Raw genomic sequence first — 17747 nt, 5'->3', positions numbered from 1 at the left:
GGGGTCACCTGGACAGGTCGCCAGTCTGTCGCAGGGCTTGTTCTTTAATAGTCAGTGATAAAGTTCTTATGCATTACCAGAATAGTGGTGCAGAGGAAATGACACCTACTGCAACACTTCATCATAAAGCACAAGAAGACCTGCGACTTCTTTTAGAGAATTTATATTTCCCTCTAATGCAGTATTGCACATGTGGAAGAATGATGTTTCTGTTGAAATGAAATTAAACTGAATCTGCAGCATCTATATTTTTATCAAAGTTGTTTAAAATCTTTATTTATGACTTAAATTAACCATGATTAAAATAATTTGTGGCCTTTTGCACTCAAACTGCAAAAATCACTGTTTGAATATGAGAAATAATAATTTTTCTCGGGCAGATTTAAACCAGAAACAAAGGCAGGAAAATTCCTTTTTGTTTTTTATGAAAGAAAAAGAATTAAAAAATAAACACAGTGGTTGTGATGTATTTAAAAGTTAGTTAGAAACAAGGCAAGAGATAGTTCTACTGTTGTCATAGTAACTGCCATAGCAACTGCCATGGAAGTTAGTTACAGATACCTACCAAGATGGCTGCCAGTTGTAACAGAATGATTGTAGATTAAAAAAAGGGAGGAGTAAATTTCTTCTAAAAAAAAAATCTCAAGAAATTTTCTAGAATTTTCTTTCAATTTTCTGTTTCAAAAGTCAGAAACGTTAAACTATTGTAAATCTTCTGATATTCAAAAAGCAAAAATGTTTGACTTTCTTTTGAAAATTTGAAATTTTTGACTTTTGGAAAGTTTCTGAGTTTCAAAAGATGAAGCTTTTCAAACTCAGAAAATTCCTTGTTTTCTGTAGATCTGTGAATAATCTCAAAATTTTTTCAGAAAACTACTGGTTTTTTCCATCTACAATGGCCCTAATATCCAGAGAGAAGAAATGTATTAAAATGGGCGAACTAAGAGGTGGCATCGTATTCAGACTTCAGGCTGGAATTGCTGCTAAAGTTGGATCAACAAAGTATTAGGCAGAGAATGGAACATTTTCTACACTCAAAAAATGTTTTCACATTGTCATGGCGTATAGAATTATAAGGAAAGAGATTAATTTAACTAAATTTAAAACAATGTTTTCACATAAAATGTGTAAAAAGTGAAGCGCTGTGAATATTTTTCTGACATTAGATGTTGCTAAGTGACTGAGTAAATTCATAAACAACTACCTTAAAGAGCTTTTCTGTTTTCAGCATTTTGAACATGTTGCTAACATCCTGCTTAGAATAGTTGAGAAGGGGAACTGTACTTCATCACCTGCTCTTTTCTTAACTTTCTGTAAATAGTCAGTAGCCTTTGAGCTGCCATACACACAATAGTAACTCTCACACTATCAGTGTGTGAAAACAGGAAGCCACAGGGTTTCACAATATGAGTATGTGTTAGGTGAGTAAACTCCACCACTATTAGCAGTAACCCACTATGTTTCCCTGAACAGGTTAGGCTAGTTCTATGTTCATCACATTTGAGCACAAAATCATCTTAGATAATGAGAATTTAGTCTTGAGCTGCTTCCAGAATAAGCTGTTTTAAAGCTTCTTATCACTTTAAATCCAAATAAGCTGCTCAATATTTATACTCGTACGTGAAAATGGCTGCTAACAGATGCACAATTATGCAACAGTTCATCTTTGAAAAGCAGAAGTAGAGCCTCCTGCACAATCAACAAGAATGTAGCCAATGGTTTCTGGATTATGACATGTCTTTTCCAGCAGCCATTGTACAGCAGTAAATTCAGCTGACCACCAGTGCTATTTGAATGTGACTCAACAATCAGGGTTTTTTTGAAGCGGCTCATTTTCCACACACCAAAATCACTAACCTACTGCCAAAAGACGGTTGGGTGTTGTTTTTTAAGTAATTGGGGTAGTTTTAGAAACAGTGAAGACCAAAATGCAAGTATGTAAATGTGCAAAATGTGAGTTTTGTATAATAATAGTGCTTTAAAAGGGTAGTATTATGTAAATCCCAGGCAAATGGTGCCATTTTATAACACAATCAGGTAACCATGTTATCTTCAGTCGTTATAAAAGTGCTACATCTATCAAATATGACTTAAAAGGAATATCACTTCTTGATTAAATGTGTTAAAAATGGGCCTATGTCTCTTTAAAGCTGCTGCTCTTTCTGGCACAACCATTCTACTCAAGGTTAAACTTATTTTGTGTGAATTTCGTGCAAGGAATTTGACTTCAGAGTGGCCTAACTAAGGCCTGGACTCAAAAATGATTAGGATGCTGTGGTATGCCTTTAAAAACTCAGGAAGAGTCAACAAATTGTAAAACTTTTGATAAACTTGGTAGCATACGATGTGTTTTTAAACTCAATTTCAGTTGTGGCTTTTGTTGTTGTGTTGTGAACATCCAATCAAGTGATTGGATTAGTTTATGAGGTCTTGTGGTCTGTTTTGTCCTCTGGTGATACATTCATGGTTTTGTCTCAGTGTTTTCATTTCCTGAACAAGCTCTGTGAGTTATTTCTGTTAATTTTATAATAAAGTTGTAACTACCTAGAAATTCATTGTTTTCTTACATGTTTTCACAAGTCATAACCAGCAAACCAAATACCAGTCTTTAGAAAAGTTAGAAAAGTTTCTGTTCGAGTTATGATGCTGTAAAAAGTATTCGCTCCCTTTCACAGAGAAATTTTACTGTCACACAAAGATAACGCGAATACAAACAAATTATAATTTAACTGGTGAAAGAAGCTATCCAAACCAACTCGACTTTGTGGAAAAGTTTTGCCCCATAAACACTGCAGAAATCCCGAGGGGGAAACCCGACCCAGGACGAAATGTCGGTCATTTTACTTTTGTTGTTTTTAATATCGCTAGATTACTTCTCTGTCATCGGATTTTAATTTATTTTTTCAGTTTCACCAGCCAACAGTTCTAACCGATTGTACAAGGAGTTTTATTTAGATATAATAACGGCAGGCTAGTCCGCCATTAGCGGTTGTCCATGACTTCTCTTCCTGGCTTTGTTAACAGAACATCCGGTTGCATTTCAAAATAAGAGCATCAACATAGCAATGTTTTAAAAACTAACTAACGATTTGTCAGAGATAAAAGGCTGAATGTCAGTATTACTATGCCGGCGTATTTAAGGCCATTGTAAATAGAAAAACTATAATACATTTCTGCCAAAAAAAATCTCAGGAATTTCCTGTAACACACTTGGAAATTTCTGTGTTTGAAAAGCAGAAAATTTGCCAGAAAAAGCTCGGAAATTTTGAGATTCATCTCAGAAATGTTCTAGAGAAAACGAGGAAATCAGGCTAGCTTAGATTATTTTTTTATTTGCTTGATGATAATAAAAAAAAAGACTGACACAAAAAGAGGAAAATAAGGTTGTTAGAGACAAGAACTTTTTACAACTTTGTAGTCTAGATAACTTAAATCTTTGAGGAAAAATAACAAAAAACACAATAAACTGCAACTTAAAATTAAAAATGTGTCATGTAGAAAATGTTTGCAACCTAACAAGTAAAGTGGCAGATGAGAGGATAAAGATACTGCAAGACACTGGATATTTACTGTAGGTTACAGTTTTTCCCTTTATAATATAGACCCGAGGTCTTGAACATCGTGTATTCTTGGATTTTGGTTGTTTTATGTTAAATCTTTATTTCTTATAGCAGTCTAAATGTGTTTAAATATTTAGATAAATCCTTCAATTTTGGTCTTTTACGAGATTATACTGAGGGCATGTAACACTACATTTTGCTTACTGTCAATTGGCTAAAGGTTTCTATCTTAAAATGGAATTTTGGTGTAACAATTTTGGGGGCTCGTCCGGGATTTCACTGAAAATGTAACAATGTAACTGTTTCTGATTAATTTGGACACAGTGAGGGTCACATCATAAAGTACTTTGGATTTAATGACTCATTGACATCTTTTTCTTTCAATGTTACTGTTTCAGAGCCATTATAGAATAAAAATAAGGTTTTGTTTGATGTTAAGAAGAGAGCGCAAATGAGTAGAAACGAAAATAAGTAATAGAAACAAATTCATAAAGTTTTAGGACAAATCAAGGCATAAATGCTCTTATTCTCTTACTGTAAATAGACATGTTTGTTTTTATACTGCTGCGTGGCGTCAGTAACTCTGTCATAGAAAACTACACTTACTATTCTTTACTTCTGTATATTATGTGGAAAATCCTGTAGTATAAAAGCATTGGGAACTAAACTATGTAAGAGGGGAATTCTGTTTATGTAATAAAAGCTGTAAAAAATAATTTCAGTAAGCAAGTGTCTATGTTTTTACACTTTAAGCTGTTTTCTTTTATATGAGCAACTGCTTATATTTAAATAAACTACAGAAAAACAAAACAAAAGCCACAGGCTCTATAAATTAAAAGTAAAAAACAGTGACACAGTGATCTCCTGTCTCCTTGCAGTTTGTTGTCGCAGCGTCTTCTTGAGCAGGACCGTCTGAGATGGAGTTTTGTCTGAGTTTCTGGTGCCAAACCCATCAGCGCTTGATTAAACTCCATTTTGTGACGATGTGAACGCCTCTCTTCCTGCTGCTTCGGTTCCTCCACCTCCTGGTGGCTGATCCAGTCTGACTCTTTATCCCTGTCATGCTTTTGCAGAGTCTTTGTCTCAGATGATTTCCAGGACATCACAGGGAACGTAGCCTCTCTTCTTTCCAAACGCCACTCTGATAAAGCCGCCGCGCTCGCCCTCACTGCTCACACAGATCTACAGCAGAGGAGAAATAATCATCAATTAATGGATGAAAAACATCTCAGGAGTTTAGCAGCTGCTCTGTTCTCTTACTTAATTTACCTTTTACATCCCAGATTTAAAATGAGTCTGCTTTCGGACTGCAACAAACAACTATTTTAGTAAACGATTAATCGCTAGTCTGACGATTAATCAGATTAAAAAAATTCACTTAACCACATAAGCATTTTTTATACAATATTACAAACACATTAAGGAAATAATTCAATTTCTGCTTGACTTATCAATACATTGTAAGGGCAATCTGTTGATTACTTTTTGGATTAACCAATTAATAATTACACAGCACACTTAATTGGATATTTTTAAGAAAATTTGAACCAGATGAAGCTAAAACTGCCACTATATGGGTTCACGTTTACAGTCAAATACCTTTTATTTTTATCTTAAAGGCAAAATGTATTTTTCTGTGCAGTTTTGGTTTAGTTCCTGCTCTGTGCTCTTTATTCAGCAATTGGCCTTTTTTTGAGTCTATATACTCCAGTTAGTGATTAATCAATTACTAAATTATTATTTTAATATCTGATTCATCACGATTAATCTGTCTTAATTAGATATTATTAAAGAAGGAAAGAAAATGTGTAGCATGATAATAAAACACATTATTGCTCGTCAGTTCATTTTTGGTTGGCTGTTTTGGTTTAAAATTCCTGGCAAAAATAGCCTGTCATCATTTTTGCTGCCAGACTATTTTTAACAAAAATCTGAGTTTCTCACATGCTCATAAAAAAATATTTTACTTTTTTCTGCATTTATTAACTTCCATATTTTATTTCAATCACATCATTCACTTCTGTCACTTTAAATGGATTTGTCTTAGTCGTGAAGGATTTCTGTTCCTCGAAACACGTCAAGTGTTTACGTTTTTGGACTGGCCTCGTTTAAACCTCGACCCTGTTAATGGGACAGAACACATGTATGTGCATGTCTGCTCTGAGCATTTCTCCCCTGGGTCTGAGTGAATGGAAAAGAGAGTCAGCAGGTCACAGATTCATCTTGCTGAGCTGGTTTTATCCCCACTGGGGCGCGTTTACTTTGGGCGTACTCAGAGTCTTCAACACAACGGGTCCTGGGAAGCAAACAGAGGCTGGTCTGAGACCTGCTAACAGCTGAGATGTTAATTTGATTAGATTCCTGAGAGGAAAGGTCTGTGGACTCCAGATTAACCTTTCTGTGAACAAGTGTGTGCCAGAATAATTTAACCGAAGAGCTGTTGGATAATTTGAAGCTCAGGTTCTGAAACGTTGAGCTGTGACTTTGCATTAGACATGTTAATGTATGAAATTAGAGGCTAGTTAGGGCTGAATATTTACACTTGAGGTTATATTTCCAAATGTTTCTGTCCCTGTCAAATAAACCTAATAAAGAAAAATAAATGTGTTGTTACGGCCCGTGGCCTCTGGAAGCATTTTGCATTCCACTTGTTTTCTCTGGACACATCTTTATGTTACACCCCCTGAACTGTAACATGTAGATAAAGGCTGCAGTTAACAATTATTAATGTAATATTCTGACAATTAATTGATTAATTGGATTAGAAAAGATGCATCTGCACCTAAAAACACTTCCAAAATGTAATTAGACATTTTTTCCAGATTTGGCGTAATTACAGTCAAAATTGTAACTTATATACTTTCAACCATATAATAAGTTTAATCAATTACTAAATTAGTTAATTATTTCAATAATCAATTCATCACAACTAATCTGATCAATTGTTTCAGCTCAGTATTTTAGTTATTGATTAATCTATTATTCTGACAGTTAATCGGATAAAAATATTCAGTTAACCTTTTTATACAGTGTTAGAAATAGATCAAAATGGGTGAATAAATTATTTAAATGAGACCAAAACATCAAACTAAAGACTTTTATCATCCAGTTTTTGTTAGAAAGAAAAAAGAAAAGCCATGCAAATGGAAATTATTGAAATGAATTTAATTTATTATGCGATTAATTGATTTATTGCAACAAGTCTAATTTTATGATGTCCATTTATTAGTTTACTTGTTTCTTCAATACATTTTTATAATTTAAAAAACGTTTAAAATTAATTAAATCCCACAAAATAATGTTTTTCTCATATCATAGTTTATAATGTTTTGTTCCACTGGTAGATTATTTCTCATATCTAGAACTTTTTCATCAGTATTAAGGATCAATCTCCCGTATGAAGCTAAAACGTTACTCAGTTTTGCCTTATTTTAAGATATTTACATCAGAAATTAGACCAAAAATACTTTGTACATTTGTGATTTTGCTGCTAAAACAACAACAAAAGAAGTAACTCCAGTAGATTTGGTTTGTGAAAACCCCACCGGATGGTTGTGGGGTAAATTAGCTGCAGTACCTGCCCCTCCTTCAGAGTGAGCTGCCCTTGCTCTTTGCAGCCGATGAACGTCCTGTTGCACCTGAACACCTGATCTCCCTCCTGCAGCTCATGAGCAAAGGCTGCTGGGAAATAACCGATCCTGTCCTCAATCACCCCCTTAAAAACAAAGAACAGACATTCATCACGCTAAAGCTAGCGACTCTAAGACGGCCGAGCTGAACACAAACGCATCAGCAAGGTGTGCAGAGCTCTTGGCCTGCTGAACTGGGACAGATGTGCTTATTAATCTGCGCCTGCAGACGATGTTAAAATGCATAATGAGTTTCCGTACGCTCTGCTGGAAACAGGCCAGCTCGGCCATTTTGTCCCCTAATTCATCTCCAATGTGTTTAATGAGTCCTGGAGAATTTTCAGCTCAATTTCCCCTGATTTATTACAAAGTTTATCTGTATTTATCTTTGTTATGAACAAAAACATTAAAATCTCAGAGCGACAGTTTGGAAAATGAAGCATTGATTTCCTACCTACCTTCCACCAGTCGTTGTTGGAATCATCTGCCAGCAATATTCTGTCTCCTGCTCTGTAAGGAGAAATACGGAGGAAGATTAGGGCCACCGGAAAAGAAAATAATCTCATTTTAATCTCAGCATCCTGGTTATTTTTCTCAGCACTCAGGTTTTTTTCTCAGATTTTTTATTATTTTCTAAGAACTTTGATTTTTTTCAGAATTCTAACTTTTTTGCAGAATTCAGATTTATTTTCATAATTTATATTTTTTGTTCTCAAAACTCTGATCATTTTTCATCAGAATTCTGATAATTTTTCAGCAAATTCTGACTTTTCTTCTCAGAATCATAATTGTTTAAACTGCTTTTGCACCATCGGGCAAATCTAGTCTTAAAACTTAAATCTACCAAGTAAATCTGGGAACATGTTAAGGTGCAAGTTTACAAATCTTATGTTAAGGATTAAACGGTTATGTTATTATTTTCATGCACCAACAAAATAACTGACACATAACTAAGAATGTTTGGTTATTTATTTGGATTTTGACATAGAAATTAAAGTCAGAATTGTATTTATTTATTTGTCTTTGGGTCATAATACTCTTCTGTAGAAAAGAAAGAGATATTTGTAAATAAGAAAACCTATAAATGCACATAAACATATTAAACCACTAGAGGGTCCTGTTTCAACATTTATCCCCAATAAACAGAGTCTGTATGATTTTGATCTCTAGTAAAAGAAAAATCTCAGTTTTTACAGTAAAAGGTGTCAAAAGTTTAACCACTATTTCCTGTAATCCTCTGAGGAAGAATGTTTTTGCTCCACCGAACAAAATATTAAATATTACAAACAGATTAATTCTGATTCCAGTATATAACTTCCTTTGTTACACATTTTTTTATTGTGAAATTTAGAAAATAATTTTCCTTCCGCTATGCTGGTGTGTAAAAAAATAAAATTATTGTTTGAAGATGTGGAAAGCTGAAGTTAGTTACAGTCTAAAAAGGGGAATTAAGTATAAAATATTAAAACCTGAAGATGAAATGGAGGAACTTCTTTCAGGATTTTGCTCTGATTTAAAAGTGTGTCATCATCACATGTTGAAAAAAAGACAATAATGTAATTAGAGTCCGTCTTGGCAGCTGAAACTAATCAACAAACTAATTTTCTTACTTTAAATCAGAATGAAAATGAACCCTTTTGATTGGGGATACTCTTTAGTTTTTCATTTAAAGCACTGATTTGTTTCTGAGCTAAATGGGAGGAAAAACTTGGAAAAAACGAGGAAAAGAGAAGTGCATCTTATCCGAGTTTCCTCAGGAGATTTCTGTGAGAACCGGAAACAAATTGATACTTCGGCTCAAGGACTCATCTTTCCCGAAAGCCTATTTTTAAGTATCTTGCAGATAGTGAGCAAAGAGCCAAAGCTTGGACAGAGGATAACATCTGAACACCATAGGAAGTCCTTTTAGAAGCACTCCAGCAATGTAAAACAAAAAGAAAATCTGAAAAATACAAATAATCAACTAACACTCAGGTTTTACTAGTCGTTTTAGGGCGTCTGTCACTTTAAATCCAAATCATCTCCTGCTGGCCACGCCCCCAGCTCAATGTTTACACTCACACAAAGTGCAACTTTACAACCATACATCTTCGAAAAGCAGAAGTGGAGCCTGCTGCACAACCAACAAAAATAAACACCACAAATTCACAAAATCTTACCAAATAATTTTGGTATTAAAATAAGTAAGAAATGCATATTGATAAATCAATTTCATTTGTTGTATTACTTAAAATACAGCTACATAACATTCCTTCAGTGTATGCTTGATCATTGTAGCAAAGTAAGCATGTGCAGCTAAAAGCAAATACTAAAAATACTTTAGGAATCCTTTTTCGCTTCACTTTGCAACAATACAATGTATGGCTGATTAACCTGTACATAATTTTGTTCAATTAACTAATTTATGACTGCATAACAAAAGGTGCTTAATATGAGATTTTATTTAGAAAATCCAAACCAGGCAAAGCTAAACTTAACACTTGAAGAGTTCTGGCTAGAAAATAATTACTGATAAAAAAGGATCTTTCATTTAAAATATAAAAATGTTTACATTTTTGTAAAGTTTTGGCTTAATTACTGCTCTAACTGTGTTGGTTTTTCAGTCTGTATAGTCCAGTTAACGATTAATCGGTTACTAAATTAGTTAAAGATTATTTCAATGATTGATTAATCACGATTAATCGGTTCAGACCTAAATTACAACAGTTACAGGGAATGTTTCTACCAACTTGTCACATCTAGATGCTGAAGCTTTTGACTATTTTTATTTGTAAAACAACTCAAGCTTAGTCAGATTTGATGGAGGGGAAACTGAACACAAATAAATAAAAAATCTATTAAAATTTATTTTCTTCATAATTATGTCTGATTTTGTTCTAATGGAAAATCTAAATAACATTCACTTTACATGAGAATCATTTAGAAAGCTCCTTTTCCTCTGATTTATCTTTCATTCGTCTTTCCTCCACATTCTAAGGTACAGCAGCATCTACTTCTGTTCTGGCCTGAAATATGCGACACTTTGTCAGTTTAATGGCTATAAATCATATTTGTATTAGGTTTCAAACACGGTGCAGTTCATCTTAGTGAAATACCCTGATGGGAGCTATTAATGGAATATCCTGGCATCATTAATCTCATTCAGGTTAGATATAAAAAAGACTGATTGGATATAAATACTTAATCCCATTTCTCCATCAGGTATCGTTAATGAGGTCACTCTGCACATCTGAGTCTTTGGATCATTTGTCTCATTTATAAATATAAAAGTTTTACTGCTGTAAGTTATGTTACAAATCAGGGTTAAAAAATAAGAGTGCAGGAACAGAGGGAAATGCAGAAGTAATATAGGGCTGAAATGATTAATCATGATTAATCGATTATTGAAATAATCATCAACTAATTTTGTAATCGATTAATCGCTAACTGGAGTATACAGAATCAGAAAAGGTAATTTACTCAAAAAACAAAGAAGTATTTCAGCTAAAAATGTACAGAAATCACAGTTTTAGCTTCACTTGGTTCAAGTTATTTAAAAAAATTAACAAAAAAAAGTATCCTTACAGTTTATTGACAAATTAAGAAGAAAGAGATGAGCTTTTCAAATGTATGTTAGTATGTTTTTAACTGCAGATGAATCGTTTGCAACAAATGATCAAGTGAACACTAAATATGTTGCAATAATATGTTATTGTATTTTAGGCAATAAAGTGTTTGTTTTCTTTTTAATAAAGGAATTTAATTATTTGTTGTCTTTTTGCATTTTTAATGCTTTTCTAATATTGTTTTTAAAATGTTTAAGTGGTTAAATGAAAATCTGAAAATGTGCCAATTTCTTTATCCGATTAATCAACAGAATAATGAATAGTATAATCAATTACTAAAATAATAAATGATGCTCTATTCAGCACAGAAAGGTGAATCATGGTACATAACGCTAATCTATTAATTTATTAATAAATATGGAGGGAGTTATTAGCATTAATGTACATAAAGGGGGGAAAAAATCTGATTTCTGAGGATTTGGCCTGTTGCTGAGACCCATTCATGAAAAAAACGTATCATATTTTGAGCTCTAATTGATGTAAAAATGTCTTCCCCTGATTAATTGAGTCTAATTCTCCAAACTGAAACTGCAAAATGTGAGAAGGGAAACAGATGAAAACTTAAATCTGGTTTCTTTGCAAAGTTGAATCGTTGGATCTGGAGAGGTGAGACCGCTGTGCACAGCGAGCCTCGGCCTTTTTGTTTATTTCACATTTTCAACAACAAAGAAAATCAATGAGGAGACGTCAGAGTCAATCAGTCAGCAGCGTTTCACCCGCAGGCCTGGAAAGGTGCTGTTCTGCTGGATGCTGTGCTGTTTGCCATAACTCTGTGTGTGTGTGTGTGTGTGTGTGTGTGTGTGTGTGTGTATGCGTGCGCGTGTTTGCATGCGTGCGTGCGTGCGTGCGTGTGTGCATGTGTGTGTGTGTGTGTAGGTGTGTGTGCGTGTGTGTGTGTGTGTGCGTGCGTGTATGTGTATGCGTGCGCGTGTTTGCATGCGTGCGTGCGTGCGTGTGTGCATGCGTGCGTGTGTGCATGTGTGTGTGTGTGTGCGTGCGTGTATGCGTGCGCGTGCGTGCGTGCGTGTGTGTGTGCGTGTGTGTGTGTGTGTGCAGGCGGACCTCATCTCCAGGTCGTGGCTCTCCTGGGCGCTGAAATCGTACAAGGCCACCAACGTGTTGAGCTTGAGCGGATCGTTCTGCAGCTGGATCTGATCCATCTAAACAGAAACACGGCCAAATATTTACACACACCATATTAAAAAACACAACATCAGTGACCTTCATCAGAAAGAGAATGTATGGAGCTCTGGTAGTGACTAAAAAACATATATTTTGGTGGCTTGATTTTTTTTTTCCAATAAACTGTGCTTAAATTAGTTTTATATATAAATATATTTTTCAAATATAGTCTTTTTTTGTTTTATTATGATTGGATAAAAATATATATTTATTTAATTTCGAATGAAACAGTTTTCCATATTGGAGTGGCCATCATAAATAACTTTTATTCTTCACATTTATGAAATAGAAATCATTTTGGTAACGGTAACTGACCCCAAAATAGGAAATATTTAGTCTGATTTAATGTCAGAAAGTGAGATCAAACAACTTTTTCTTTTCAATGTGTGTAAATTATGATTGTTATAGGGAACTAAAACTAATGAAATAACCAAAACTGAAAGAGAGAAAACATTTTCCTTAACTGAAATACATAAAAAAGGTCATTAATAGGGAAAAACTTTAACTAACTCAAAACTTCATTGTGCATTTTTTAACTAAAACATACTGAAATTGTATATTTCTTCAATTTTGTGTTTATGAATGTATTAGCCTTCTAGGTGGATGTGGATTGTTTTTTTCCCATCCAAACAAGCAGTTTATGTCAACTGTCGGCAATTACGCATACGCTAATGCTAGTCCGTAAAATGGCGACAGCAAATGTTGGAAGAAAATACCAGTTATTTGGTTGAAAACATTTTTTAAACAGTTTCTTCTGTTGAGTATTCATTACACAATCTTTATAAACATAACCACAATGCAATACTTTTTGAATTCTCCACCTAAAAATTAACCAAAATATGAAAAAAATAAATTACTACTTTAACTAATAAAGACTAAACTAAAAGTAAACAATATTTAACTTATAATAACTAAGAAAAACTAGCAAACACACTAAAAAACACAAACTGAATTAGACAGAAAGTCACAACAAAAACCCCAAACTATTACAACCCTGATGTAAATATCTGGTTTCAAACTAGACGTGTAGAAAACTTATGTTACTCTTGCAGATTTGGGAAAGTAATTTGTTCCTGATCAGTGTCATCAATAAAAGTGAGAAGAAGAGGCAGAATCTGGTTTTCAGAGGGTTGCCGTGTTTCTGCAACCCATCAGTATGGAAACTGAATCTGCATAGCAACAGCAGCAAAACAAAAAAGACACGACTTTTAGGAAATTTAATTGCCTTTTTCTCCTGTTGGACAGCAAGAGACAGCTATAATAAAGTGAAATAGCTCCACAGGTGTCACCAGAGTGGCTGTAAATGCAGCTGATGGATGGGTCTAGTTAAAGGAAGCCAGGAGGTAAACGGCCTCGACGGCCTGGGGGTCCAAACCGTGATACCAGGCATCCATTACAGCCGACGAAGAGCCGCCAAGACCACAACACCACATCTGTGGTACAATTAAAATCAGATTAACATTTCTGGAGCGTATCAAATACAGAAATCCATCTGAAGTGAGAGTATTTTTAAATATACAGTTGAAACAAGTTTTTTAATACAATTATATTTTTGGTTCTGGATTTGAATGCTACCGCCTTAACTACCAATGATTATCTACCTTTTTCAGTGGAAATATGAACTGTACTGTTTGCTAAGAAACGCTGATTTCAGCAAAATCCACTATTGATGAGGAGAAAACCATTCCTGCATGGACGGCTCTCCTCTGGTGAAGGATGGGTTTTCCAGACGTTTTCTGGGCTCGTTACCCTGCAGAGCCTCCATCTGTCGGTCCGCCAGCCTGAGCTAATGGACCTGTCGGCTGACAAACCGCCCGCTCCAGTCGGGCCCGCTCCAGCGTGATGGGCCGGCGCTGAACTTCCAGCCACCTCCAGGTAACGGACGGCTGCTGGAGCAAGGCATTGCACAACACGGAGCCCCAACCAAAACCTTTTCACATTTTATCACTTTCAAACCACAACTTTCAGTGTATTTAATTGGGATTTCATGTGAAAGACCAGGCAATTTTTATAGTTCAATTATAAAAACATGGTATATAAAGTTAATTTTTACAAATAAAAATGTGATTAGTATTTCTATTCAACTCGGCAGAAATGGCAAAATTTATAAATAAAGGCTACGATTACACAGCAAGCAAAATTTAACTAAATCCAATGAATTTTTTTTGCCCATATGCAACTTAATTCTGAGTTTTTCATGGCAATCTGAACGCCGAATTCTACAACCGCGTGTTAGGGTCGTTGAGGATTTTTAAAAAAATGTAATGTAATGTAATTTTAAAAATTTCTGATTAAAGAAAAACTCTGAAAATTTTAGATTAATCTCAGCAAGTTTCCAGAAAAAAAATTTCTGAGTTTAAAAAGCAAACATTTTTGACTTTTGGAAATTTTTTGAGTTTCAAACTCAGAAATTTCCACTTATTTTTTTTTAATTTTTTTTTTTTAGATATTTCTGAGCTTAAATTCAAAATTTTGGGTCTTTTCGTGCAAACTTTCTATTTATTAAACTTGGAAATTTTCAAAAAATTTTCTAGAAAATTTGTGAGAATCTCAAATTCTAAGTTTTTTCTCAGATTTTTGACTTTTTAAAATCAAATTGATTTGTTTTTCTAGAAAAATTCAGATGTTTTTCCCACATATTTTCGACTCTGAGCTCAGAAATTGTTTTGTTTTTTTCTAGAAAGTGTCTGACATTTTGACAGACGCGGAGCAAATCGCTTGAGTCCAGTGTCCGTTTTTTCAAAATAATTCACCATTTTGAGAAAATATAGTTTATACATGTTAATGAAAATAAAGGTATATTTAAAAATATCTCCTGTCGGCATGTATCAGTTATGGCTGTAAATTCCCAAAATGCAGTTTAATTCTAAACCTGTTAAAGCTGCAGTATGTAACTTTTATAAAAATATGTTTGTTTTTTTACATATTTGTTAAAATTAACACCATTTTGTGAAAGTTTCCTATGAGACATATAATCTGTGAAAACATCACTCTCCTTCAACTTCTCCTTTAACTATTATTGCCGTCTGAAGAAAGGCAATGCTCCTGACCAAAAGCAACCAATCAGAGCCAGGAGGCGGGTCTTAGTGCTGTCAATCAATCTCAAGTATTTGCTGCTAAATGTGCTAATGGTGGAGAAACAATCGTTACAGGAAAACTGTTAAGCTGCCATCATGCTAACTACCCTAGCATTCAGGCTATGCTACCTGCTGGGACACACTGACAGTGATTGACAGCACTAAGACCCGCCTCCTGGCTCTAATTGGTTGTTTCCAGTTGGCACTGGGAGAAGGCAGAGCAGCTTGATTTTTTTCACCAATTATGTCACAACTTTTCAACACATTTCAAGAAAAAATGTTCATAAAAGTTACATACCACAGCTTTAACACATGAAAGTAAAACCGTAACAGAATTTCCCCCTGAAGGAGACGATAGAGAGGACGAAGGCTAATGAAACTGCTCCGTGAAATATTCATTGTTGAGCTGCAGGAGGTGATTCAGAGGTTTAACCTTTTTCCTTACTGCAGCATGAATTTTGCACCATCAGCACTGAATCCCAGCACAACAGCAGCAGCACAGAAAACGGCAGCAGATCGAAGGTTTCAAGGTCAAGGTTTGTCTGCACTCCCACAGGGAAACAGTCACATCAGTTTGGGTTTGCTTTGGTACAGACAGATGAAAACTGAATTTTTTCCCCAAAAAATCCTGGGAGATTTAGCAGATAATCACAGTTGGGGGGGAGGAAAGATTGTTGGCTAAGTGTAAATTCTCATAAAACCATAAAGTAGGTGAAGAGGCTTTCAGATAAAGAGCTGAAAAAGATTGTTTTGGGAAACAGTTTCTCACCGGTAAGTCATCGGCCTTTCTCTCCGGCAGGTACAAACACTCGGCTCCGTTCTGCATAACTGTGAAAACTAAGAAAACAAACAGAAACGTGACTCACTGCAGAAATCTGAACTTTCAGCATGTGGAAAACTGCAAGAAAACGAGTTCCTGGAACAGGTACTCACCGTCATCGCTGTGTTTTCTCGACAACTCTTGCCTACTGCTGTGAGCCACGACCTCCTCTGGGACGTTATCCAGATCGCTGGCCTAAAAGCAATTAATCAATACACAAACTGGTCAGCTAGCAATCAACAATCATTGCTTAGGATTTATTTGCAACATTTCCGACAAGCAAAGCTCAGATATTTAAGGCATACATTGGTATTGACATGATGACATTCTTAAGCGCTGCCACAGATTCTTGATTCAGTTCTGGACTTTGACTGGGTCACTCTGACATACCACTGAGTTTAAATTGTGGCCAAATCATGGATTTGTTTTATAGAGAATAATTAAATAAGCTTGTCGCAAAAAGCAATAAATTAATCAAAAAATTAATTAAAAGGCGGTTGATAATTTCTATTTTGATGATTGACATTTTTTAAGATAATAAATTATTTACGGATTCGGATTTCACGACAGCATAGGAACGTATAATAAAAAAAAGTTAATTTTTGTCAAAAAATTCTAATTTTGAGATCAATCTCAGAAATTTTATAGAAAGAATTTACAAATTTCTGATCTCCAAAATTAGAAAATTTATGAGAAAATAAAATCAGAATTCTTTAGAGTAATTTCAGAAATTTTCTAGAAAAGTTCCTAAAATTCAAAAGTTTTTCTAAAATATTTCTGAGTTTTTACTAGCAAATTTTAATCTTTTCAAGCTCAGAAATCTCTACAAAATTTGAGGTTAATCTCAAATTTCTGAGATTTTTTGTAGAAATTTACTTCTATTTTTTCTTTTATTTTCTATTGAAACAATCTAAACATCAGTATAGCCTTATTTTCACTACATTTGCCATTAGATATGGATAAAATACGTGCAAGTTAGTTCACCAAAGTCAGTGGTGGCCACATTCATGCTAGTATGCCAATCTGATACTTTGCTAATTATCAGATTGGCATAGTAGCCAATCTGATAATTGGCTAGTATACCAATTATCAGATTGCGTTAAGCTCATTTTTAGCTTAACGCTGTAGCATTTTTGCAAACTTTGAAAACAATTAGTGCATCCAACTTCATCTAAATAAATTTTTCCAGAAAATTTTTAAATTGCTAATTTACTTGGCTGTTTTGTAAAATAAAGTTCAACATCTGTGTTTAAGTTTTGGTTCTTGACTCTTAGAAATCCAAGCAGTTATAATGTTTATTTTCATGCACTAACAAATATGACACTGGATGGCGCCAAGGTACACATGTAAACAAACAGTATCAACATGGCTGAATTGAGCGCGCTAGCATTGGCTTCTTCTAAATACTCTTTTGGTGAAGTGATTTAGCGTTAGCGCAGCTAGCGTTTGGTGCTGTTAAGTACCAAATACACATTGTTTAACAAACACTTTTCAATAACAAAACATGCAAGGAGAATGGCTGAAAAGTCACCATGAGAGAATTTAAAAATATTCACAACTTCAATCAAAAGCTGCCACAAAAAAAGTAATTAAAGACAGCAAGAACCACAAAACCAGTCCCCAAAATCCTGACATTAGGCAACTTCTGAAGGGAGCTGGGATGGACTAGATTATACTTAAGTGAATTAGTATAATTACACACCACACTTTTCAGATATTTAATTGTGCAAAACTAACAAAAAAAAAACCTTTTCTTCAATGTCACAATTATATCTGTTTGGTGTTCTATTGAATGTAATCTCAATGAAAATAATTGAAGAGTTTTTAGTTGTGATGAAACAAAACATAAAACAAGCAAAGGGGTGTGAATACTT

The 17747-nt window shown here is 34.4% G+C and overlaps 1 protein-coding gene across 1 annotated transcript in view; it reads right to left on the bottom strand.

Annotated features, from left to right (window-relative positions):
• Positions 1-3312: 3312 nt before the first annotated feature.
• Positions 3313-17747, bottom strand: part of stac (SH3 and cysteine rich domain) — a 33592-nt gene continuing 19157 nt past the window's right edge. The window contains exons 7-12 of the mRNA XM_015001021.2: positions 15987-16068; positions 15823-15890; positions 11857-11954; positions 7648-7699; positions 7138-7275; positions 3313-4742 (exon numbers count right to left, since the gene is read on the bottom strand). Of these exons, the coding sequence (XP_014856507.2) occupies positions 4644-4742; positions 7138-7275; positions 7648-7699; positions 11857-11954; positions 15823-15890; positions 15987-16068 (537 nt within the window). The 3' untranslated portion in view covers positions 3313-4643. The remainder of the gene's footprint in view (positions 4743-7137; positions 7276-7647; positions 7700-11856; positions 11955-15822; positions 15891-15986; positions 16069-17747) is intronic.

This window comes from Poecilia mexicana, unplaced genomic scaffold, assembly GCF_051168715.1.
Source record: "Poecilia mexicana isolate PSO_F unplaced genomic scaffold, ASM5116871v1 scaffold_22, whole genome shotgun sequence".
NCBI classification, from domain to species: Eukaryota; Metazoa; Chordata; class Actinopteri; order Cyprinodontiformes; family Poeciliidae; genus Poecilia; species Poecilia mexicana.
Note: the sequence above shows the minus strand (reverse complement) of the source record. Positions and strands in the feature narration are given on the sequence as shown.